Here is a 24700-nt window from a genome sequence, read left to right on the forward strand (position 1 = left end):
GAGCACTCTACTGAGGGTGACAAAGTGAAACTCTGTATCTAAAAAAAAACAAAAGAGAGAGAGAGAGTGGAGTGGCACCTTGCTTATCTTCAGCAAATCCGTGCTCACTTAGTAGTGTCTTTGGGGTAATATATGCTTCTTAATAGAGGTTTGAGAAGTGCTTAACCAAAAGAAGAGATGAAAAGGGTGGAATTTACATATCCAGCAACTAATAATCTTGTAGGTAGACAAGGTACATTGTTCTGCACCTTCATGTTACATAATACAACAAGCAGCCACTTATTTTCCAACTCAGAGAGCTGCATCATCCATATGCACACGTGTAATGATAAATGAAAAAATGGTAGATTTTGTTTATGTTAAATATTTCTTTAGACTGAATAATATTTAAATTTGGTTTCAGTCTCTGCTCCTGAGTGTGTGGCTTTCTAAGGAAAAAGATATTTTGGATAAACCGCAGTCTGTGTGCTGTCTTCATACAATGCTTTCCCTCCTGAGCAAGATGAAAGGTAGGGTGCTGGTCTATATTAAAATGCAGCATTCTCAAGATTTCAGCTATTGTTCCTGGGAACAAAGTTTAGTGTATGAAATGCCACTAAAACTGGAAAGGAGGATAGTTCTTTTACAAAAGGAATCCATAGGGTATAAAACCTTTTACCATAGAGATTCTTTTATGCATTAATCATTCCTAATATATTTGAAGTATGCCTTAATTTACCAATATTAAATTTATATTTTGTATCTTCATAAAAAATAACATGAGTGGGCTTGGTGCCTGTATCTCAGTGGTTGTGGTGCTAGCCACATACACTGAAGTTGGCAGGTTTGAACCCAGCCCAGGCCAGCTAACCAACAATGACAACTGCAACAACAAACTCAGCTACTTGGGAGGCTGAGGCAGTAGAATCACTTGAGCCCAAGAGTTAGAGATTGCTGTGAGTTGTGATGCCACAGCGTTCTACCAAGGGTGACAAAGTGAGACTCTGTCTCAAAAAGAATAATAATAATAATAACAACAACAACAACAACATGAGTGATAGATTTCCTTAGTAAGGTAAATTGTGACTGGTTTTTGATGAAAATATTTCAAATAAGGACTTAATATTCAGAAGCAAAATGACTAAAAGAATACAAATAAATGGAATATAATGTAATACAAGTGTTCTAACTAAAACAGATTATAGATTTATTTTCCACGTCATTGAGAAACAGGCACATCAGTGTGAAATTTAACTTGAACATTGTTTAATATGAAAGATTAGACAAAAAACTGACAACCTAAGAGTTTATCTTTCAGTTTTCTCCCTATCCCTATAGTGGCCATTGATGAGACCTGGGATTCCCAATCCGTGTCCCCTTGGTGGCAGCAGATGCGCACGGCCTGTATTCAGTCTGAGAACAATGGAGCTGCCCTTCTGTCTGCACATGTTGGGCATTCCGTTGCTGCACAGATATCAAACAACATGACAGAAAAAAAAGTAAGTAGACAGAGGTGTGACTCTGCTCTGTCAGCTAAGGGGATGATCTTTCTTTCTTGAGGGTACATTATTGTCAGTGTTACAGAACATTTAGAATTTGAAATGTACATCTGGCAGGTTCTTATTTGTTTTGGGGTTTGACCTCATCTAAAAGAGATCAGAGTTAAACTGTATCACTTTTCAGGTTTTTCTTTCTTAGTTCTAAAGGTCTGTGATTATCTTTACCTCTCTCCTCTTTATAAACCTAGTATTGAATGACTCAAATACAAGTTTCCTACTGTCATTTACTTTGTGTTTTTCTTCATCTGTTGAGGACTCAATTTTCCCTTATATCTCATGGTGGATCAAATAATTTTTTTTCTATGGGGTGTTAACATTAGTTTGGATGAGATACCTAATTAGGTCTGTTACTTCACGATATAGGTTTATAGGTTAAATTTGACATTGCCAGCTTGAAATGTTTATAATGATGGAGAGAAATGAAACTTCAGATACATTTTTTAGGGTGATGAGTACATTCTGAAGAGATGGTTAGTATCCTGATTGGTACTGATAGAAAAAACTATATATTTTTTGAAGTACACACTGGTTGAATTGGGGTTGTTAGTGCATGGCTCCTTATAAATGTCCAAACTCATCATGCTGGCCCTTGACGCTCCAGTCTATTTCTGACCCTTGTGTTTCTTTAGCCAAGTAGTAATATAGTAGAACCTCTGTAAGTTGACCACCTAAGGGGCTCTTAACAAACTGGCCAACATATGGAGGTGGTCAACATAAGGGACTAGGGCTACTGTATTAATATGTACATGTGGTGCATGTCCAGTCTATGAAAATCAACTCAACTTGAGGACGTGGTCAGTGTAGAGAGGTGGAGGGTCTACTGTGTTTGTGAAACAGCATTGATGTGTTTCTGTGTGGTGTATCCTGACTGTCCATCAGCTTCCAAGTTAAAAGCTCATTCAAGCTAACGTTGATTCAGAGTCTTTACCAGAGAATAACCAATGTGTTTTCTATTAGTTTTCCCAAACAGTTTTGGGTGCTGATTCAGAGGCCCTTACTGATTCGTGGGAAGCCCTTTCTCTTGACACTGAATATTGGAAACTCCTGCTGAAACAACTAGAAGATTGTCTCATCCTGCAGACTCTGCTTCACAGCAGAGGGAATACTAGAACCTCCAAAGTGTCATCACTACAGGCTGAGCCACTTCCAAGGCTTTCTGTTAAAAAATTATTAGAAGGAGGAAAAGGTAAGCTGAAGCTCATTTGAGCATTTGCATTCATATTTTTGTTTCAGGTTTTTTTTAATAGAAATAACTAAAAGAACAAGGAAAGAAGAATACATTTCTATTAAAATAATAACCCTTGGCCGGGCGTGGTGGCTCATGCCTGTAGTCCCAGCGCTGTGGGAGGCCAAGGCAGGTGGATTGCCTGAGCTCAGAGGTTCGAGACCTGTATGAACAGCAGGGAGCCAGAGTAAGACCCCGTCTCTACTAACATCAAAAATAGCCAGACGTTGTGGTGGACATCTGTAATCCCCGCTACTGGGGAGGCAAGGGGACAGAGCATCGCCAGAGAGAGAACATCTAAAAAAAGAAGAAAGAAAATGAACAAAAAAAAGTACTTCAAATGAAGAATGAACAAGCAAGCTGAAATTTAAAAAAAAAATAATAATAATAATAATAATAACCCTTTATATACTTCTGGATTAATTTTCTATAAATCTGATTCAGTCATTTCTATGCTCAAGAACCCCCATGTACTTCCTATATAACAAAATAAGCAGTGGTCCTCAAAGAGTGGGCAGAGGACCTCAGAAATCCTTCCTTTTTCACCTATGTGTCTGTTTGAGGCCAGATTTTCCTCATATATTAAACCAATACAATAAAGCACAATAGATGGAATGCCAAAGGCGATTGGAGAATCGAAATATAAGCTCTAGAATGCCAGGCGTGGTAGCTCACGCCTGTAATCCTAGTACTCTGGGAAGCCAATGTGGGTGGATTAAGCTCAGGAGTTTGAGACCAGCCTGAGCAAGAGCAAGATCCCATCTCTAAAAAGGTAGCCAGGCACTGTGGAGGGTACCTGTAGTCCCAGCTACTTGGGAGGTTGAGGCAAAAGGATTGCTTGAGCCCAAGAGTTTAAGGTTGCTGTGAGCTATGATGCCTTGGCACTTGATAACAGAGTGAGACTCTGTCTCAAAAAAATAAAACAAAACAAAAACGATATATATATATACACACACACACATACATACACTGAACAGATTTACAAAAGTATAAAGTAGGACCACATTTGTTGCTAAATATCTTTTTTTTGCTCTGAGAAATATAGTTACTCCTATAAAATATTAGCATGTAATGGGTTTATTATTTTCATTTTACTTATTTATTTTTATTTTTTGAGACAGAGTCTCGCTATGTTGCCCTTGGTAGAATGCTGTGGCATCATAGCTCACAGCAACCTCAAACTCTAAGGTTCAAGCGATTCCCTTGCCTCAGCCTCCCAAGTAGCTGGGACAACAGGTTATTTATTTTATTTTATTTTATTTTATTTTATTTTATTTTATTTATTTATTTTTTATTTTTATTTTTTTTGAGCCAGAGTTTCACTCTATCACCCTGGGTAGCCCATAGCAACCTCAAACTCCTGGGTTCGAGTAATACTCTTGCCTCAGCCTCAGGGTAGCTGGGACTACAGCCTGTCACAGCACCTGGCTAGTTTTCTATTTTTAGTAGAGATGGGGAGGCTGGCCTCAAATTCCTAAGCTCAGGCAGTTCACCCACCTCGATTTCCCATAGTGCTAGGCTTATGGGCATGAGCTACCACACCCAGCCAATTATTATTTTCGTTTTTAAGTGAATTAAAAATATTTTTTTACTTTCTTCGTTTTAATTTCCAATACGATAAAGATGAATAGCTATAACCCATAAACCAGAATTCCTTGGGGTTATCAATAATTTTTAAGGATTCATCTATTTCTTATCACATACAAAAATCAAATCAAAATGGATTGAATCTAATAAACTATGAAACTACTAGAAGAAAACATTGGGGAAATACTCCGGGACATCGTCTGGATAAAGATTTCTTGAATAAGACTAACATAGACAAAGAAAAAATGGAATGCAGGGTGCAGTGGCTCACGCCTGTAATCCCAACACTTAGGAGGCTGAGGCAGGTGGATTGCCTGAGCTTACAGGTTCCAGACCAGCCTGAGCCAGAGCAAGACCTTGTTTCTAAAAATAGCCATTCATTGTGGCAGACACCTATAGTCCCAGCAGTTTGGGAAGCTGAGGCAAGAGAATCTCATAAGCCAAGGAGTTTGAGGTCGCTGTGAGGTATGATGCCATGCAGCACTCTACCGAGGATGACAAATTGAAACTCCATCTCAAAAAAAAAAAAAAAAAAAAAAGAAAAGAAAAAAATGGTCAAATGTGATTACATCAAGCAAAAGCCTTCTGCACAGCAAAGAAACGTCAACAAAGCAAAGAAACAACCCTCAAAATCGGAGAAAATATTTACAAACTACCCATCTGATAAGGGATTAATAAGCAGAATATATAAGGAGCGCAAACAACTCAATAGGAAAAGCAATCTGATTTTAAAATGGGCGCAAGATCTGAATAGACATTTCTCAAAAGGGGACATGCAATTGGCTAACAGGTATATGAAAAAATGATTAGCATACTAATCATCAAAGAAATGCAAATCAAAATTACGATAATTCTTTTACTGTAGTTTTAACTGTCTCATTTTAATCCTGGGAAATGGTGTTTAGCAAAAAGGCAATAATGAATCCTGGTAAGTTTGTGGAGAAAGGAGAGCCCTTATACATGGCTGGTGAGAACGTAAACTAGATAGCCACTATGGAGAACAATATGAAAGTACCTCAGAAAATTAAAAATAGAACTACCGTGTGATCCTGTAATCTCACTGCTGGTATCTATCCAAAAGAAAGGAAATTAGTATATCAAGGAGATATTTGCACTCCTATGTTTATTGCAGCACTGTTAACAATAGCTGAGATATACAATCAGACATAAGTTCATCAGTAGACGAAGGACAAAGAAAATGTAATATCTATACATAGTACACAATGAAATATTATTCAGCCATAAAAATATGAAATCCTGTTATTTGCAACAACATGAATAGAACTGGAGAACACTATGTTAAGTGAAATAAGCCAGGCACAGAAAGACAAGTACTACTTGTTCACACTCATACATGAGAACTAAAAGAAATTGAACTCACAGAGGTAAGAAGAGTGGAAGGATAGTTACCAGAGGTTGAGTAGGATAGTAGGGAGAGGAGGATAAAGAAGAACTGTTAATGGGTGCAAAAATACATTAAATAGAAGGAATAAGATCTGGTGCTTGTTAGCACAATAGTTAATAATGCAGTGTATAGTTAAAATTAACTAAAAGTGGAATTGGAATGTTCCAAAGAAATGATAAATGCTTGAGGTGATGGATACCCCAGTTACCCTGATTTGATCATTACACATTGTGTGCCTTTATCAAAATGTCACATGTGCTTCATAAATATATACTACTATTATGTATCAATAATTTAAAATTTAAAAAATTTATTTAAAGGATTTAAGGGGGTCATGAGACACCATTATGTTTGAGAACTGCTCGAACAAAGTGCAAACTTAAGCGTGCTCTTCAAGAACTTTTGACTTTGAATTCAAGTAATTTTTCCATTTCTTTCTTGCTTGCTTCCTAGAAAAGCTGAAGTGAAACATCTTTGTGACTTTCATCTTTGCATCTAACCTGTTCTCTTCCATTTATCTGCCTTTCCCACTCTTGGATAACTAAATCTTTCTGCTCTTTCAAGGTGCAACTCAAACACTGTCTCTTCCAAGAAACCTTTCATGATCCACAACTGCAAATTTTCCTTTCTTTTTCCTAATCTCCACAGAACTTTATTCCTTCTTTCTGATGTGTCACTTTTTCCTGTGCTGGTGTCATTTGGATTACTGTACTTTATCTTGCAATACCTAAGCACCTTACATTTTGAGTTACTTTTATCAGCAGTTCTGTTAGGCATTTGATCTAGGAATGACTTTGTGTCTAGGTCTGTAATACCCAGGTATTTATAGATTGATATTTCTTTAACTCATTTTCTCATTCTTTATAAGATTTGTGACAACTTTTTAATTGTGAATTTGATATACTAGATGGTGCCAGAAAATGAAAGTGTAGACCATTTGAATATTAACCTAAGCAATATCATCAGGGGTTTAATTCTAGAATGGGAATTACCAAATGATTTAGAAGCCAAACATAAGAACATAGCTTTCATTTATTTTCACTGATAATTTTGAGTTTTCTGTGTTATGCATTCTTTTTGTAGACATATTTTGATTTGAATCAAAATCAGAAGGAAGATTAAGAGAAATACTTTTGGTAAATTATAGAAGAAAGTATAATTTGCTTTAGGTAATAAACAGGACTCTCATTAGATGTCTTGAATGCTTTCCAGAATGCATTTACAGTTTTTTGTACTATATTGATGACTAAAACATGGCATGCTGTCGTATTGTTGACTAGCTATGTCTAAATTTAGCCCATACATATTTTATTTAGTTGAGTATTAAAAGTAATATAAAGGGCGGCGCCTGTTGCTCAGGGAGTAGGGCACTGGCCCCAAAAACCGGAGGTGGTAGGTTCAAGCCCAGCCCCAGCCAAAAAAAAAAAAAAGGTAATATAATGTCCTCAGGAGCTAAGTGATCTATTTCATTTATAATTTAAATGAAGGTGTTTTAAAGATGTATTCTTTCTGTCATCTGTGTCTGGTAAGTTATGTTTTAAATTTGTGGACATAGAAAGTATGTGATATACAAATGTGTGCATGTGCATTTATATTTATCTAGTATTTTTTTGAAAGTATAAAGATGTCCTGTGATAGCACATATCCCACAAGTTGAGTGTTAAGTATTCACATGGCTGTAAATCTTACGGCTGTAAACCTTCAGGCTCAGAAATGGATGTGCCACTTAGATCTCTTCATTAAGGAAATGCTCACCATGCATTGTTCTGGCTCCCATTGGCAAAGACTGGCATCAGTTGTAAATTTTCATTTTCTTTCTTGTCTCTAACCTGCAGGTGGCATTGCAGACAGTGTAGCCAAGTGGATATTTAAACAAGACTTCAGCCCTGAAGTGTTAAAACTGGCTAATATACAAAGAGATGTTGAAAACCCAGATGAACCCAGAGAAGGTATTAACAGAGGCTTCCTTGAGGTATCAGAGGTGGAGATGGACTTAGGAACTATACCAGGTGATACACAAATAATGAGAAATATGAAATCCAGAGTAGAGATAGGTGGCTGAGTTTTCACTAAGGAAAAAAATAACATCATACCCTCTTCTGACTTCCAGACTTGTTGGGTGTAGCCTACGAGCAGTTTCCTTGTAGCCTTGAGCTGGATGTGCTGCACGCACATTGCTGCTGGGAATATGTTGTTCAGTGGAATAAAGATCCAGAGGTAAGATTGTTACGTCTTCCGTGTCCATTCTACTTCTGCCTTGACACTGTACACATGTGGGCACTATTCAGTTGAATAGCTTATAGATACAGGCTTTTTCCTTGTAGTGTCTCTGATATTACCTCCTAATCTTTAAAGTAAACCTACGAATTGTAGGTTTTGTCACCATTGCCACTCTAAAGAACACCGGGGCTCCGAGAAGTTAAGTTCCTTCCCTAAGGACACACTGCTAACTGTCAGGGTTTAAGCATCGGTGCCTCTTTATCCAAAACCAGTGTGTTTTGTTTGCCCTATTCACTAGTTAGGTTATGACAAGTATATTTTTATTTCCTTCTGAGTCCTTGAATGAGATGACACCTACCTGACAGGATATTCTTAATATTACAGTCATCATAAAAGTCAGAGTAAAGAGCCAGATGTCAACCTTATTGTCGTCAGATATCTTTGTTTGTTACTTCTCTTATTATTTGCCTTAGAAGAATAATCCAAAAAGGGTTATTGTGTACAGGGTTGATGTTACTTCAGGGTCAGCCTTGTTGGCCCCTCAGCTGTGCTCAGGCATCGTTTTCTGTCACTTTTGGTAGCCACTGTCTCCCCCCGTTCACTGCAAGTCTGGAAGCAGCATAGGGTCAAGGCCTTAAGCCTGGAGGCAGGAGGACTGGGTTGGTATCCCAGGTGAGTTACTGATGAGTGTTTGGTTCAGGTGAATCACCGAATCTCTGGCCTATTTTTTTTTTTTTTAATCCCCTCCCACTAGTTTTTGTAATAAGTTACCAGGATAAAATAAGGTGTAAAAACATACAGAGGTGTTTATGCCGATCAGTCCTTCACTTAGGCTTCCCTAGTCAGTCATCTGGTGAATTATTCCTCTCAAATCAAAATTCTTTAACAGCCTTACTGGAGGGTGCACTATTATAAAAGAACTCTCACAGGCGAGTTAAATAAGGCTTGTACATTAATAGTAAGGATACTTTTTCTTTCTCCAAAAATTCTAATCATTTACATGTTAAAGGAAGATACTAAAAATATAAGTGATTTAAATAAAGGAAGGGTCTTGGATCGATTAAACCTTAACCAAAAAGTGATTTTAGGACAGGGGATCCTCTTAAGACCCCTCAAAGCACCCTCTTCAGCACCCTCTACATCCTGAATGGTAATCATATTTAGGCTCTCTACGGAATGGTTGTTTGTCCATTTCTTGAAAAAAGGAATGGTAGGTCTAAAACAAGGACATAATAGTTTCTAAAATCTGAATGAATTAATTCTAGATTCAAATCTAAAAATGAGGCTTTTAGGAAGAAAATGCTGCTGTTACTTTATAAACCATAGGCAACTTGCATGGTAGACTCAGACAAAGCTGTCTTCGAGCCCCACTGCCGCTACTTACTGCTAATAGTAGTAATCATAGCACACAGCTACTGTGACTTTTGGGAACATTTCTGAACTCTTTTTTTTTTTTTTTTTTTGAGACAGTCTCACTGTTCTCCCTCAGTAGAGTACTATGGCGTCACAGCTCACAGCAACCTCTAACTCTTGGGCCTTAAGCGATTCTCTTGCCTCAGCTTCCCAAGTAGCTGGGACTACAGGTGCCTGCCACAACACCTAGCTAGTTTTTTGTTGTAGTTGTCAGTGTTGTTTGGCAGGCCCCAGCCAGGCTCAAACCCGTGAGCTTTGGTGTATGTGGTTGGCACCCTACTCACTGAGCTACAGATGCCAAGCCTGAACTTTTTGAATCAATTTTCTCTAGAAATTGGGGTTATAATAGTAGTCATCTCAAAAAGTTACTGCAGCTTACAGAGAAAGTGCATGCAGAGTACCTGCCTTTTGATTGGCATTGTCACTAGCTGTTACTAGAACTGCTTATATTTAAAACTAAATCACTGTTTTTCTTGTTTGTCTGTTTGTTTGTTTTTCCTATTATATATTAATTGTACCTCATCCAAATCCTATTCTAATTCTACCATTTTACACATACAATTTTATAAGGCTCAAAACAATTAAAATTATCTTTGGCGAATTTTCGACACAGTATGTATTGGCAGTGATGGTGTGTTTAATCTATGTATAGGATACAAAACTATTTAGCAGAGATCTGGATAGTTTCATCAGTATTATATACTATAATTGAGTTTTAATTTGTAAACTTCCTTTATTAGAAAGACTTGAATTTTAAACATCCCCTCTGATACTTCACACTTCCTCACAGCTGTAATTCCTCTCTTGGCATTTAACCACTAACATATAATGTAATTACTTCTAATGTTTATTGTTTAGATTCTTCACTAGAATGTAAACTCAGTGCATGCAAGATTTTGGGTCCGCCTTGTTCATTATGGTATCTCTGGAACCTCAAACAGGGCTAAGTACACACTATCATGCTCAGCAAGTATTTGTTGAATGATGAATGAATAAATGAATGAATGAATTGTTATTTGCAAAAGTTTTTATATCTCCAATAAATACTTAAATTTCATATGTTTTTATATACATACGAAATTTAAGTATTTATTGGAAAGAATATTATGTGCAAACCACAGCAAATTTGAATCCAGATATTTCCCTGTATAAACATACCTCGGAATTTCTAGGGATTAATCATTATATAGGTCATAGGAGCTTAAGAGGGACAGTTGAAGGTCTTATCAAAAGTTACTCCTTACCTAATAATTCCATGTTTTTATTGCAACACTGTCAGGTAGGTTTATGTAGAAATTCTGTAAGACGTCTCCATTGATTTTGGAAACACCTATTAAATGATACCTCTTTTCTTCTCTCTCTCCTTTTTCTCCCTGTATGTAAGGAAGCACGTTTTTTTGTTAGGTCAATAGAACATTTGAAGCACATTCTTAATGCACATGTTCAGAATGGTAAGTAAACAGATGTTAAAAAATTACTGATTTTAAAAAGGCATACTGATTTAACAGGAGATCAAATTAAAGATTTATATCCTATTGAATTTTTACTTGATTGTCCTACAATCTAACATATTACTGTGTTTTGCCATATGCAAAGAACTGACTATTGTTAATACTTAGGAAAATGCTATCTAGAAAGGGGCAAGGGAGCTGGTAGTAATTATCCCTTCTGTCCCCCGAGAGGACTATTATTCCTTCCTTGGTATAATTAAGGGAGTTATTATATATGAATCATTGATTCCCTCTGTAGTTCGTAGGTAGAGAAGGAAAGAAGGATGAAATTCTCAAAATGTAATTCTTGGTGAAAAAGTTTGTTAGCCAAAAGCCTAATAAGACGAGGCTCTGCAAACTATCTTGTGTTTCTTTTAATCAATGTGCATATTCTCTGTTGGCTGTGAGACCTTGAGGATTCTTGATATCTACTTGAATTAAAATATTACAAATTGTTGTAGTGAACTTATAAACAGTTTCTACTTAATAGATAAACAGGTTTCATCATAAATATATATATATATATATATTTTTTTTTTTGAGACAGAGTCTGAAGCTGTCGCCCTGGGTAGAGTGACGTGGTGACATCATAGCTCACAGCAGGCTCCAACTGTAGGGCTCAAGGGGTCCTCTTGCCTCAGTTTGTTTTGTATTTTGAGTAGAGATGGGGTCTCGCTCTTGCTCAGGCTGGTCTTGAACCCATGAGCTCAAGCAGTATACCCACCTCGCCTACCAGAGTGCTGGGATTACAGGTGTGAGCTACTGCGCCTGGCCTAGTTTTTCTATTTCTTGTAGACACAGAGTCTCCCTCTTGCTTAGGCTGGTCTTGAACCCGTGAGCTCAAGCAATCCACCTGCCTCAGCCTCCTAGAGTGCTAGGATTACAGATGTGAGCCTTTGCACCCAGCTTCATCACAAGAACTAATGGAGTAGATAAACATTAAGCTAGATAGCAACCTAGGTGGTGTGACTAGGGTATTGGACTGGGTGAAAGGAGGTGTCACCTTCTATGTATATGATAAATTCTGAAGAAACCACTTCTTTGTCACCTGTATCACACATATTCTTGCAGATGGTATGAAGTCAACTTACAGGAGTTGCAAAATGTTCCAATTTATATTAAGAGAACTTGAAAATTATTCCTATCTTAGATCTTACTTTTATCCAGGAGGAGAAAAAAAGATTGCAGTGACTCATTTGTACAGTGTGGTCTTTAGATTATTCTGGACTTACTGAAAAAATTAAGTTACTTACTTCAGGCTACTATTTCTTTTTTTTTTTAGATGGAGTCTCATTTTGTCACCCTCAGTAGAGTGCTGTGACATCACAGCTCATAGCAACCTCAAACTCTTGGGCTTAAGCAATTCTCTTGCCTCAGCCTCCCAAGTAGCTGGGACTAAAGGCGCTTGCCATAACGCGTGGCTAATTTTTTTGTCGTTGTTTAACAGGCCCTAGCTGGGTTTGAACCCACCAGCCTTGGTGTATGTGGCCGCGCCCTAACTACTGAGCTGCGAGTGCAGAGCCTACTATTTCTTTACGTTAGGCCTTTGCTCCTTTGTACCTTGACCCAGTGAGTCAACTTTCTGGCTGCTTCACAGCCTACAAAGGGCCTCACTTCTAAATATAGACTCAGCTACATGAGTAGTAGTAACAGTATGTGAAATGCCATAATTACTCTGCCTAATTGACAACCTCTTCAGAAACTTAATTGTAATGCCACAGCTAAATGAGTATATAATTATTTTTATATAATTTTTTGTTTGGTTTGAGACAGAGTTTCACACTGTTGACCCAGCTAATAAGATGCAGGGACATCATCATAGCTCACAGCAACCTCAAACTCCTGGGCTCAAGAGAGCCTCCTGCCTCAGCTACCTAACTAGCTAGGCCTCAGGCACCTGCCACCATGGCTGGCTCATTTTTACATTTTGTAAAGATTGGGTCTGTCTCAGGCTGGTCTCAAACTCCACAGCTCAAGCAATCCTCCTGCCTCTGCCACCCAAAGTGCTAGGATTACAGGCATGAGCCATGGAACCTGGCTTTGGTTTGTTCGTGTTTTTTTTTTTTTTTTTTTTTAATACTTTTTTAGATATTACTTTAGTTGGTGGTTACATATTTTTAAAAAATTGATGGAGACTGGGATTGCCTCTAGTGTTTGTCTATTATGAATAAAGCTATTCTCAGCAGTCTTGTACATATCTTTTGTACTCATTCCTCTAGGGTCTACATATAGCTGTGGAATTGCTCGGTAATAGGGTAGACATATATCTTTAGTAGATACTGACAAACAGTTTTCCAAGTGGCTTTACTAGTTTATTATCCCACCAGCAGTGTATGAATGTTCCATTTGTTCCACATTCTTGCCAATACTTGATATTGTCATATAAAAAGATTTTTAAGCCTTTCTGGTAGTTGTGTAACGCCATGTCATTGTGGTTTTACGTTTCTCTCTTGATGAATGATGTGACTCTTTTTTATGCTAATTTAGCCATTTGGATATATTCCTGTAGCCTAGTTCTGACTTTCATTAAAGATAAAGATTCCAGATTGGTGCTTGTAGCTCAGCGGCTAGGGCACCAGCCACATACACCGGAGCTGGTGGGTTTGAACCCAGCCCGGGCCTGCCAGACAGCAATGACAACTGCAACCAAAAAATAGCCGGGCGTTGTCATAGTCGCCTGTAGTCCCAGCTACTTGGGATGGTGAGGCAAGAGAATGGCTTAAGCCCAAGAATTTGAGGTTGCTGTGAGCTGTGAAGCCATAGCACTCTACCCAGGGTGACATAGTGAGAATCTATCTCAAAAAAAAAAAAAAAGTTAAAGATTTCATTAACTTTACAAGTACAGATAAAAGAATGGTTTCTCAGTAGTTTAATAAGCTTAAGGAAGACAGTAATTTGTTATGTATGATGAAAGCAAGGATATATAAACATTCTATTTACTATATTACTTTTATTTACTATCTAGGCATTGCTTTGATGATGTGGAATACATTCTTAGTTAAACGGTTTTCTGCTGCTACATACTTAATGGATAAGGTAAAGTAATTCTAAATTTCATGTACTGACTTCTTGTTTATTTGGTTCTCTTAATTAACTGATTAATATTAGAAAAATTGTTTATGTTGGGCCTTGTGAGACTTCTTTTAATTTTTTATATTTGAGATGAGGTGGTCTTATTCAGGCTGGAGTGCAGTGATGTTGTCATAGCTCACTGCAGCCTCAAACTCCTGGGCTCAGTGATCTTTCCACCTCAGCGTCCTGAGTATCGGGGTCCAATGGATGCACCCCTACACCTGGCAGGCTTTCATTTGGTACTACATTTTATTCATGCTCAGTTAAATGTAATTTCCAGTACTGGCATTTTAATGACATGAAGAAAAGCCCTGAATCATCAGAAAGATAGAGGTTAACACTGGTGGTTGATTCAAGCAAGAATTTACATTTTATTTATTTATTTTTTATTATTATTATTTTTTGTGTGTGTGTGGTTTTTGGCGGAGGCTGGGTTTGAACCCACCACCTCTAGCAGATGGGACTGGCGCCCTAGCCCTTTGAGCCACAGGCGCTGCCCTACATTTTATTTTTAGTTCAGACAGGCAAATCTACTCTTTAGTAAGCAAGCTTTGGATATATGGCCAAAATATTTTCTTTGAATGAAGTCGATGGCAGTTCTACTTTGGTTTTCCTTCATAAACCTCACCCATAATGCATTGTTTATCCTGTCTGTGTCCTTTTTCTTTAAAGTTGTGTTATAATCTAAGTCCAAAAATCTCTAGATTACTATAATTTAGTTGTTTTCCTTGTATCTAAGCCAGCAGACGTAGGAGTTATTCTTCTCTATAAATATTTTAAAGCATTCAACACAGCATTCATATGAACAACTCCCCTTTCTCTCATTCATATTTCATCAGTTATTTAATTAAATTTCATAATTATAATCATATGTATAACCCACATGAGTAACTTGGAGAACAAACATAACATGTAAGCACAGAACTCAGCTGGTAGGAGCAGAAGCTGCTAGCTACCGAACAGTAAGCTGCCTAGCTTCAAGCTCGGGCAGGGAACTAGTTAGTATATTTTATAGGACAGTCGAGACTGTAGGTTAATCTGGCATCATTTAAGTGGATGTCAAGAGAATTAACACTGTAATGACAACATAATCTTTTTTTTTTTTTTTTTAAGGCCGGGGCTGGGTTTGAACCCGCCACCTCCGGCATATGGGACCGGCGCCCTACCCGCTGAGCCGCAGGCGCCGCCCGACAACATAATCTTTTAAATGTACAGTGTCAGCCATTCCTGCAATATGAATAATACTACAACTCAAACTCACTTTAGGCCACAGCTTCACATGAAAATGTTTTCGTTAGTGTTGTTGATAACATTTTTCCAGTGAAATCTAAACATTCTTTCCTTTTGTCCATCTTCCTTGTCTGATTAACTACTTCTTTCTTGGAGCTCACTTCTTTTTGGCCTTTATAATATTCTCTTATTTTTTGAGACAGAGTCTTGCTCTGTCATCCAGGCTAGAGTGAGGTGGCATTGTTACAGCTCACTGTACCTTCAGACTCCTGGGCTCAAGTGATCCTCCTGCAGACTCCTAAATATTTGGGATGACACGGGCACACAACTACACCCAGCTTATTTTTTCTATTTTTAGTAGAGAGGAGGTCTTGCTCTTGCTCAGGCTAGTCTTGAACTCCTGAGTTCAAGTGTTGACCACCCCACTTTTAAGAGAATAAAAATAAAAAGTAATTTGTATGTGTGTAGCTATTTACAATTTCATAACATTCTCATATCCACAGTCACGTTAAATTCCTGCCACTTTGATTTGGTTAAAAACACACCTGAACTAGGAAACAGATTTGTGATTATTCATTCAACAAATACCTATTATAATGTGTTATCTTTGAGGTGCCAGAACTGTGCTAGGTTCTGTGATTGAATAGATGAAAGTCACACTCCTGGCCTAAAAGAAATGTGAATAGACAAAAGGGAGTTTGGGGAACTTAGAAGAATAAAGAACAACAAGGAAAATGGAGGGCTTCTGACTTTGCTTTACAAAGCAAAAGACCTGGAGATGTGAGTCAGTTTGTTGAGAATCAGAGAACTGCAGCTTAGTGTGGCTGGAACATAAGAAGAAAACAGAAGCTGAAAAGAAAAATATTCTGTGCAGGTGGTGGGCTTTGGATTTTGTAATAGGTACAAACTGCTTAGCATGGGGTCTGGCACATATGGGAAGGCTCAGCAAATGGTAGCTGTTATTTTATATTGAAGACATCGGAGCACTTTTAAGCAAAAAAATTATGCTCACACTTGTGTTTAAAAGGATTATTCTGACAGCAGATGAAGTATTTTGGAATTGGAGTGAGCTGAGGTTGATTGTTCAAAGGCTATTGTAGTAATCTTAGCAAGAGGTAGTGAGGTGAAGAGTCTTTTGTACTGAACTCCCTATTCCACTCCTATGAGTGACTTGTCTAGCAAATAATGTTCCTGAGGAAGAACTTTTACCTCCCACTTTTTGCCCTGTAGTCGTAGCCACTAGAATCTTGGTAAGTACTTACTGAAGGAAATTTTTCTTAACTAGGAATACCACTCCTGTCTGCTTTAGTGTGTTTTCCTTCTTTCTGATCATTTCAGACTACAGGATGCTCCTAAAGTTGCCAGACATAAGGAAGATGAGAAATTGTGGCTAAATGTATCTTTATTTACAAAATATTCTCTGTGCCTTGGCCATATGTTTGTAAAATTTGTAATGAATGTTTTGTAAATAAAAGTACGTTTAAGTTGGTCATGGTGGCTCATGCCTGTAATACTAGCACTTGGAAAGCCAAGGTGGGTGGATTGCCTGAGCTCACAGGTTCGATACCAGCTGGAGCCAGCTGGAGACCCCATCTCTATAAAAACAGGCAGGCTTTGTGGGGGAAGCGGGGTGCCTATAGTCCTAGCTACTTGGGAGGCTGAGGCAAGAGGATCACTTGTTGCCAAGAGTTTGAGGTTGCTGTGAGCTAAGAAGCAACGGCACTCTACCAAGGGTGACCAAGTGAGACTCTGTCTCAAAAAAATAAATAAATAAAGGTACATTCAGCCATAATTTCCCATTTTCCTTATGTATGGCAACTTTAGGGATGACTTTTAGGACACCCTGTATTGTGTGCCTTTATCAACTAGCAAAATTCTCAGGAGCTCTTTATTAATAGCCTCAAGTTTGGTTCTGGGTTTTAAGGCAGTACAGGCATTTGGCTGCACAAAGTAAGGATCAATTTTTAAATAGTTTTTCTTATTTTAATAAGTTCAAAATATATAATTTATTTTTTAAAGGATTATTTGTGAGCCTGATTTGATATACTTACCACAAAATTATTGCCTCTATAGTAGATAGAAGAAAGTTAATTAATAAAAGTTGTCACATTTATTTATTACTGCATGTATAGCTTTTAAATTTGGTTATTTTTTTACTTTCCATACCATAGGGATGCCTTTTACTTAAATTACTAAATATTTTAGCATTTTGTGTCTTTTTATCTTAGGTTGGAAAAGCACCAAAGGATAGGTTATGCCGAAGGGTAAGTAATCTTTTGTAACTACAATTACAGTCATTAATCCTACACCTTATATAGTACCTTATTAACTGTAGGGGTGAACTTTGCTTTTTTACCAATTTGATGACATATCAAGAGATAAGAAAAATGAAAAGAGAATAATTCTGTTAAGGAAGCTGATCGTGAACTATGGCCAATTTTAATTTACCTTTCCAAATCATCAGTATGCTGAAGCTAAGTTTTCATAAGGTATGTTCAATTTTGGACTGTGGACAGGAGAATAACATGCTACCATTGACGCACATTTTTTGTCTATGTTAGATTCTCAAAATCACATAGAAGTAGATTCATATGAGTAGGGAATTTGATTTACCTACATATAATAACCATTGTACAAATGCAACATTAGTCTTAAATAATCTTCCAAATTACAGATACTGGGTTTGTATTTGAGGCCAGAGATTAACAGTGCTGGCTTTTGCTGAGAAATTTGAAATGTTATTACAAACATCATTAAGAAATATTGGGACATGAATCCAGCTCTTATAGGCCTTTAGTTCCCAAAAAATCACCATGCTGGAGATTTCTTCTGGTATGTTCTTGAGAGTGGTTGTATGTGCGCACATACTCCCTAAATTATTTACTTTGGTGATGTGAGGAATTTATTGGTGGTTAGTTTAAAAAAGATCATATGCAGGCCATTTAAGGGAGTCTACAGGAACTATTTATTGTCTTACAGCACGGATGTGGTATTTAGTTCTTGAGGTTGGGAATTCTAGTTTTGTTTTGATTTAGTTCAGTCTTTAAAAGATGCTCTGAAACCAGAACAGGCTGTTTTCTTAGAACTTTTCGACTCTTTCATGTGCATCTTCCAGGTACCATAATTATTTGGCCATCAAATGCAAGCTGAACAATGGGCACAGGGGTGCCGCCATCTGTAGTAACTGATGAGAATGCATCTTTGCAATAAATAAAGAACATTAATTTTTAAAAGTTGATAGTGATACCACTTTTTAAAGCCTAAATTAAGATTGACGCTAAATAATCTAAAGGAAAGAACTTAAATGTGCTAATGCCTTGACTTTCAAGTTCTTACCTGTCTATTCAGTGCAGAAAGTCAGTTAACAGATGTGTCCTATTCTGTTTTTTGTTTTTCTGATAGTAACTGTAGCAGTTTTGCTACAGACCCTAATTGTTTTTCTTTTTTAAAACAGGATGTAGGAATGAGTGACACAGCAATGACATCTTTCCTTGGCTCCTGCTTGGATCTTCTTCAGACTTTAATGGAGGTAAAAGAGGTATACTACTGTTCTGAACTGTTCCTGAGATACTAAATATTCTCAAAATCATTGGACTTAATGAGATAGTTTCATATATTCATTTCTAACCTTTGACTTAACCCTTAAAAGTAGTGATGTTTTCTCATGAAGTTCTTATTAAAACTAGACATTGTTTTTTTTTTTAATTATAATTTTAGGGGATGTGGAGTATGAGTTTACACTTTGCTGGTAATAAATTCATTAGGATATTTGTGAACTATCTCTCCAATTCTGAACACAGTCCTCCATTCTCAAAACCCTCAGGCAGATGTTAGCAGGGATGAAATGCAGGCCCCTGTCCTGGATACTGAGGATGCTTGGCTCTCTGTAGAAGGACCAATCTCGATAGTGGAACTGGCCCTGGAGCAGAAACACATTCACTACCCCCTGGTGGAGCATCATTCCGTCCTGTGCTCCATCTTGTACGCAGTCATGAGGTTTTCTCTGAAGACCGTGAAGCCACTTTCACTTTTTGACAGTAAGGTGCGTACCTCAAAGGATTTCAGAGCTATTCTGGAGGTGCAGGGCTAGAGGCCCATGGATTTTCTTGTTCAATGGAAGTTGTGAGGTTCTAACTCCATTATTGCCTGGTTGATTCCATTCTTCTGATTTACCTGACGTATTGGTGGGTGTCCCTTGGGGTTTTGCACTCGCTTGTCTGCCTTTCTCGTTCTCCAGATTCTTCCTGGATACACTTATTTTTCCTTCTTGTATACTCTAGGCCTGACCTATCCCTAGAGTTTGGGGTATAATTAGTACTGTCTCTCTTTGCATGTTCTATGGGATTTCACATGCCTTATATCTAACATATATTATAAAGCCTCACCCATCCTGGCCCTGACCTACATTTGCTGTTCCTTCTGAATTCCATGGCTTGATTATTTGATTAATGTCATCATTTGTGCATCAGCAAAAATTAGAAACCTTAAGTGTTCTGGCTTATTCTCTACATCTAGCTGACTTACTTCTTTGTCACATGACTCACATCCTGTCTGGTTCTCTTCAGCATAGTACCCTGTTCAAGCCTCCTCGGCTTTCCCTGGCTATCACAGCAGCTCCTTCCTCATCACCCTGCCTTCAGTTTCTCTCTCTCCAGTCTCATGCTGTCTCTTAGGAAGACAGCTTTAATCATGTTAGTTCCATGCCCGAGACTTTTCTGCTTCCCTGCAGGATCCTGTCCAAACTTGTTAGGAGAGTATGTGAAAGACTTTCACAGTTTGGCTGCTCTGTAGTAAAACCCTTTTCTTCCCCATATATGTGTCATCGAGAGACAGACATAGGATTTAGACTATTGGAGAGAAAAATATCATTTATCACTTATTTTACTGATAGAAGCTAGGTGGGCTTTTGGGAAAGTGGGTTTATTATTTCACCCTTGTGCAAGAGACTTGTACACTCAAGGACAGGCACAGCTGGGCTCCCCTGCAGGCTGCCCCTCAAGTCCAGGCCCTATAGGAGAGAGAATGTGTTCTCCCCATAGGAAGACTTCCTCCCGAAAGAGGGAAAGCAAAAAACTGTTAAGAATGTTCAGCTCCTTTTCCTAAATTCACCAGTCCATCTTGGGGAGGAGTGAGTGTACGGTGCAGCGGGAGACCTTGGAATATTATCCCTAAATCCCTAAAACATGAAATATGGAGGCAGGAGGCTTCCCATAGCCATTACTCACCTTTAGTTAATCAGCTGTTCATCTCCTTCACCCTGGCTGCAGCCACTGTTAAACCGCCACTCCTCAGAGAAATCAGATTTTCATTACTTCTTCATTTGCGATGTTCCGTAGTCATGGGCAGCTGTTTTGCGTGGCAGCTCCTTTGTCTACTACATTCCCTGAACTTACTACCTCTTTTCTGTGTTCCCATATCTATGTGCACATAATAGGAAACCATTAAATGTTTATTGCATTTATAATTAAGGAGATGTTAGAGGAAAGTTACACGGGACAGCATGCAGAGGAGCCTGGAAGAACACAGGCGAGTAAAACCCATGGAAGAACATAGGAGAGTCAGGAGTTGTTGAGGGTGTAGACTCAGAAGAGGTAATAAAAATAATGAAGGGATTTGGAGAAATCAGAAACTGAATAGCAGACTGGGTGTAGTGCTCAAAGATGGAAGGGGGAATTAAATTTAGTTTCAAGCTTTGGAAACTGGGCATGCCTTTTACAAAGAGAGCCCATTTAGAACAATTCTGGACATGATAAGCTTGAAGAAATACTAAGCAGAAATAATATGTTTTGAGAAATCTGTTTTTATTCAGCAACATTTAACATTTAGATTCCAGCAGTTTGATTTTGAAAGACAGGCTAGGGGATATCTGATGACAGATTTTCATCTTCCTAATGAAATACCATTACATATTATTTATATGCGTGTAAGTAAAGATTATGAATGAATTATTATATCTTTCATTTGAGATTGTAAAAGGATGCTTTAAAGTTAAAAATAAAATAAAATAAAATAAAAACAAGAAAAATTAAGTGTCCATCTTGGTACTTCCCTCAAAAAGGGACTTTGTGAAACGAGGACACCTCCAGAATTGGACCAACACAGTGCTGGGAAGTCTCAACCCGCATCATGCTGAGACGACTCGAGGCAGCTGTGTGTGTCTCAAATACTTACAGGTGGAGAGGTAGTGTGGTGTGCTGGGCAGTGAAACAGAATCCCAGTGCTACCATTTGCTAATTAGAATTATTTAGTTTCTCTTAGTCCCAGTTTTCTTTTTCAGAAAATGGAGATAATTCTATTGCCTCCTTCTGAGTTTTGTTGTGGTGAGGGTTAACTGACATACTCAACAAAAAGTAATTAGGCGTGTCTGGGACACAGTAAACAGTACATGGTGCTACCATAGCACTTATATCTAAGACCACTTGGTGGAAACTTTAACAGATTGTAAGTGAGTGTGCAGTAAATCTTTCAAACAGTGATATCTAAAACGTAATGGGTTGCCCTGGGTGGTCTGGTGTTTACCGTCACTGAAGGATGGATAGCTTTAGCCTGCTTGGCTGTCACACTTGGACCTACATTCATAGGTGATTAGGTATGGAAAGTGAACTAAAAGACACATGGGGTGACTTTTTGAGTCACCCACGGCAACCTGCCTGGGTTCTCCAGCTTAAAGGCCAGTGTTCTTTGCTCTGTATTACATTTCCTTCCAAGGAACTTCTGAAATTCTATTTTCTGATATTCTGTTTTGACTCATTGAATATACATCTATTCTCTTAAGCTGTTTTTAAACAAGTCAAGTGTTTTTAAGAGGATTCAGAGTACATTCTGTGTTATTTATTGCTGCAAAGCAAATTATCTCAAAATTTAGTGGCTTCTTGTGGGTCATGAATCTATTTTCCCCTTATCTAAGTGCCCCTGGCTTAGTGTCTCATGAGGCTGTAATTAGGATGCTGGCCATGGGTCTGGTCTCACCTAAAGGCTCCAGTGGGCTGGGGATAGGGTAATTTACTTCCAAGCATGATTGTTGCCAACAGTCAGTTCTCTACCAAATGCACCTCTCCATAGGGCAGCTCACAACATGGCTGCTGGCTTCCCTCAAAGTGAGTGAGAATGAATGTGACCACTCAAAGCAGAAGCATCCTTTTGGAACTTAATCTTGAAGGTGACATGCTGTCACCTCTCTCTCTTTTTGCTAGTAGGTCACCAGCCCACATTCAAAAGGAGGGGACTGACTGTAGGAAGGCACGGATACCAGGAGGAGGGGATCATTGGGGACCACCTTAAAGGCTGTGTACTACATATTAGATAATTGTTATAAAATGAATAAAATTCTAAAATCTTATTATGTAAGGAGAAAACAAAAATTAACTGTGAGTTATTCCTAATTAAATGGCTTAGTATTTTTTTCATCTTTCCCTTTTCCCCTACTTAATAATTCACACTTGGCAGTTTTCTTAATTTCTTTCCCTTTAGGGAAAAAATGCATTCTTCAAAGACCTAACTTCAATTCAGTTATTACCTAGTGGGGAAATGGACCCAAATTTTATTTCTGCACGACAACAGGTAAGTTACAGCTATTGGATGTCATCTTTGTTTCTTGGGAAAAAGTAAAGCAAAAATGTATTTGGTCTTTGAAAGGATGCCCACTTTCAAAATATTCTTGAGAGCTAGTTTCCCTTTGAATGTATTTTCTTTTTTTTTTTTTTTTTTTTTTGAGACAAGAGTCTCACTTTGTCACCCTTGGTAGAGTGCCATAGCGTCATAGCTCACAGCAACCTCAAACTCTTGGCCTCAAGCGATTCTCTTGCCTCAGCCTCCCAAATAGCTGGGAGTACAGGCGCCCACCAGAACACCCGGCTGTTTTTAGAGACGAGGTCTCACTCTGGCTCAGGCCATTCTGGAACCTGTGAGCTCAGGCGATCTACCCACCTCAGCCTCCCAAGTGCTAGGATTACAGGTGTGAGCCCCTGTACCGGCCTGTATGTTCTTTTTTTGATAATTAAATAATTTTAACGGAAAAGCCAATAGATATTTTTAATGAATCATACTCACAAGACACTGTTCTGTCTCTTCTTCTTCATTTTCAAGTTCTTATTGAAAGTTGTCAGTGCAGCTGTCCACGCACAGCATTCAGTCAGAAGGGACAAAGATCCCTCAGAAGAGGCAACAACTGCTCCTTTTGGGAAAGACCAAGATTGGCCAGCTCTAGCTGTGGATTTAGCCCATCACCTTCAAGTCAGCGAAGATGTTGTCAGAAGGCATTATGTGGGGGAACTCTACAACTATGGAGTTGACCACTTAGGAGAGGAGGTAACTGTGACCCCAGGAATGTTGAGTTGATTATAAAAGAGAGTAAGGTTTCCAAACAAGATTTTTGCTCTTCCTTTTGTTAGAACTTCTAGGTTACAAAAAAAGAACAATAGAATATTGAAATATAAGAATTTTATCAAATAAATTCCTACAGTGTGCCAGGCCTGCTCTGTGCACAGGGGTATGGCAGCGAACAAGTAGATGAAGTTTTCTTCCCCATGGATTTGATAGTGTCCTGATAGGAGAACAGCATGCTCAATTTTGCACTATAGAGAAAATAAACTCGGTAGACTGCCATAGCATCATAGCTCACAGCAATTATCATATGGATAAACAGGAGCTACTACTAGGAGAGGGTAGTCAGAGAAAATGACAATTGAACTAAGCCCCCAAGGATAAGCAGCAGCCACTCCATGCTTGAGACAGAAGTAACGGGAAGTACAAAGGCCCTGAGGCAGGGACTAGCCCTGGCTAGGTCCAAAACCAGAAAGACGTCATGGTTGAGCAAACATAGGAAGCAAGGTTATGGTAAGAAGTATGAGATGAAGTGGGGAGACTGGCATGGTTATTCTAAATGTATTCAGAAGCCATTAGTAGGCTTTGCAGACATGACATGATTTAATATAATTCTCTTTGTCAAAAGCTTAAAAATAGCACATTATATGGTAATACTGGTTCGAACAATTAGGTGATGAGAGAAGAAAAATTAGCTGATGAACAGAAATTCAGGTTTAAATGCTAAGTTTGATTTGGATTTACCTTTGGTTGTGTACATGGCCATAGCTCAAAGGTGAACTAGGCAATCCCTCCTTTTCCTATAGAATAAGTAAATGTTAGGTCTGTCATTTCTCCATGTTCCTATCCTTAGGCCATTCTACAGATTCATGACAAAGAAGTCCTTGCCTCTCAGCTGCTGGTATTGACAGGGCAAAGGCTGGCTCATGCGCTTTTCCGCACACAGACAAAAGAAAGCATGGAGCTGCTGGCCAGGCTGCCACCCACACTCTGCACCTGGCTGAAAGCAATGGTAAGTAAAGCAATAGAAAGATGTTTTCTTAAATGACTACTAATAATAATAGTTCTGAAGACAATTGGAATGACAAGTTTCATTTACTTAGTTCCCCCCCAAAGCATTTATATTGGAAACTGTCATGATTAACTGTTCAGTCAGTAACAATTATTGTGTAGTTTTATATAACTATTATTTTTGTGT

General features: G+C 38.3%; 1 protein-coding gene across 3 annotated transcripts in view; it reads left to right on the forward strand.

Annotated features, from left to right (window-relative positions):
- Positions 1 to 24700, forward strand: part of RAB3GAP2 (RAB3 GTPase activating non-catalytic protein subunit 2) — a 122902-nt gene that overhangs the window by 97255 nt on the left and 947 nt on the right. Inside the window, exons 22-34 of one of the 3 annotated variants that reach the window (XM_053606381.1) lie at positions 404 to 509; positions 1318 to 1478; positions 2496 to 2724; positions 7591 to 7764; positions 7866 to 7972; positions 10773 to 10839; positions 13844 to 13914; positions 17409 to 17444; positions 18635 to 18718; positions 19004 to 19222; positions 22651 to 22740; positions 23266 to 23487; positions 24356 to 24514. In XM_053606381.1, the coding sequence (XP_053462356.1) occupies positions 404 to 509; positions 1318 to 1478; positions 2496 to 2724; positions 7591 to 7764; positions 7866 to 7972; positions 10773 to 10839; positions 13844 to 13914; positions 17409 to 17444; positions 18635 to 18718; positions 19004 to 19222; positions 22651 to 22740; positions 23266 to 23487; positions 24356 to 24514 (1725 nt within the window). The remainder of the gene's footprint in view (positions 1 to 403; positions 510 to 1317; positions 1479 to 2495; positions 2725 to 7590; positions 7765 to 7865; positions 7973 to 10772; positions 10840 to 13843; positions 13915 to 17408; positions 17445 to 18634; positions 18719 to 19003; positions 19223 to 22650; positions 22741 to 23265; positions 23488 to 24355; positions 24515 to 24700) is intronic. The other 2 variants (XM_053606382.1, XM_053606383.1) reach the window with 2 other exon arrangements.

The sequence above is a fragment of the Nycticebus coucang genome, chromosome 10 (assembly GCF_027406575.1).
Source record: "Nycticebus coucang isolate mNycCou1 chromosome 10, mNycCou1.pri, whole genome shotgun sequence".
Taxonomy (NCBI): Eukaryota; Metazoa; Chordata; class Mammalia; order Primates; family Lorisidae; genus Nycticebus; species Nycticebus coucang.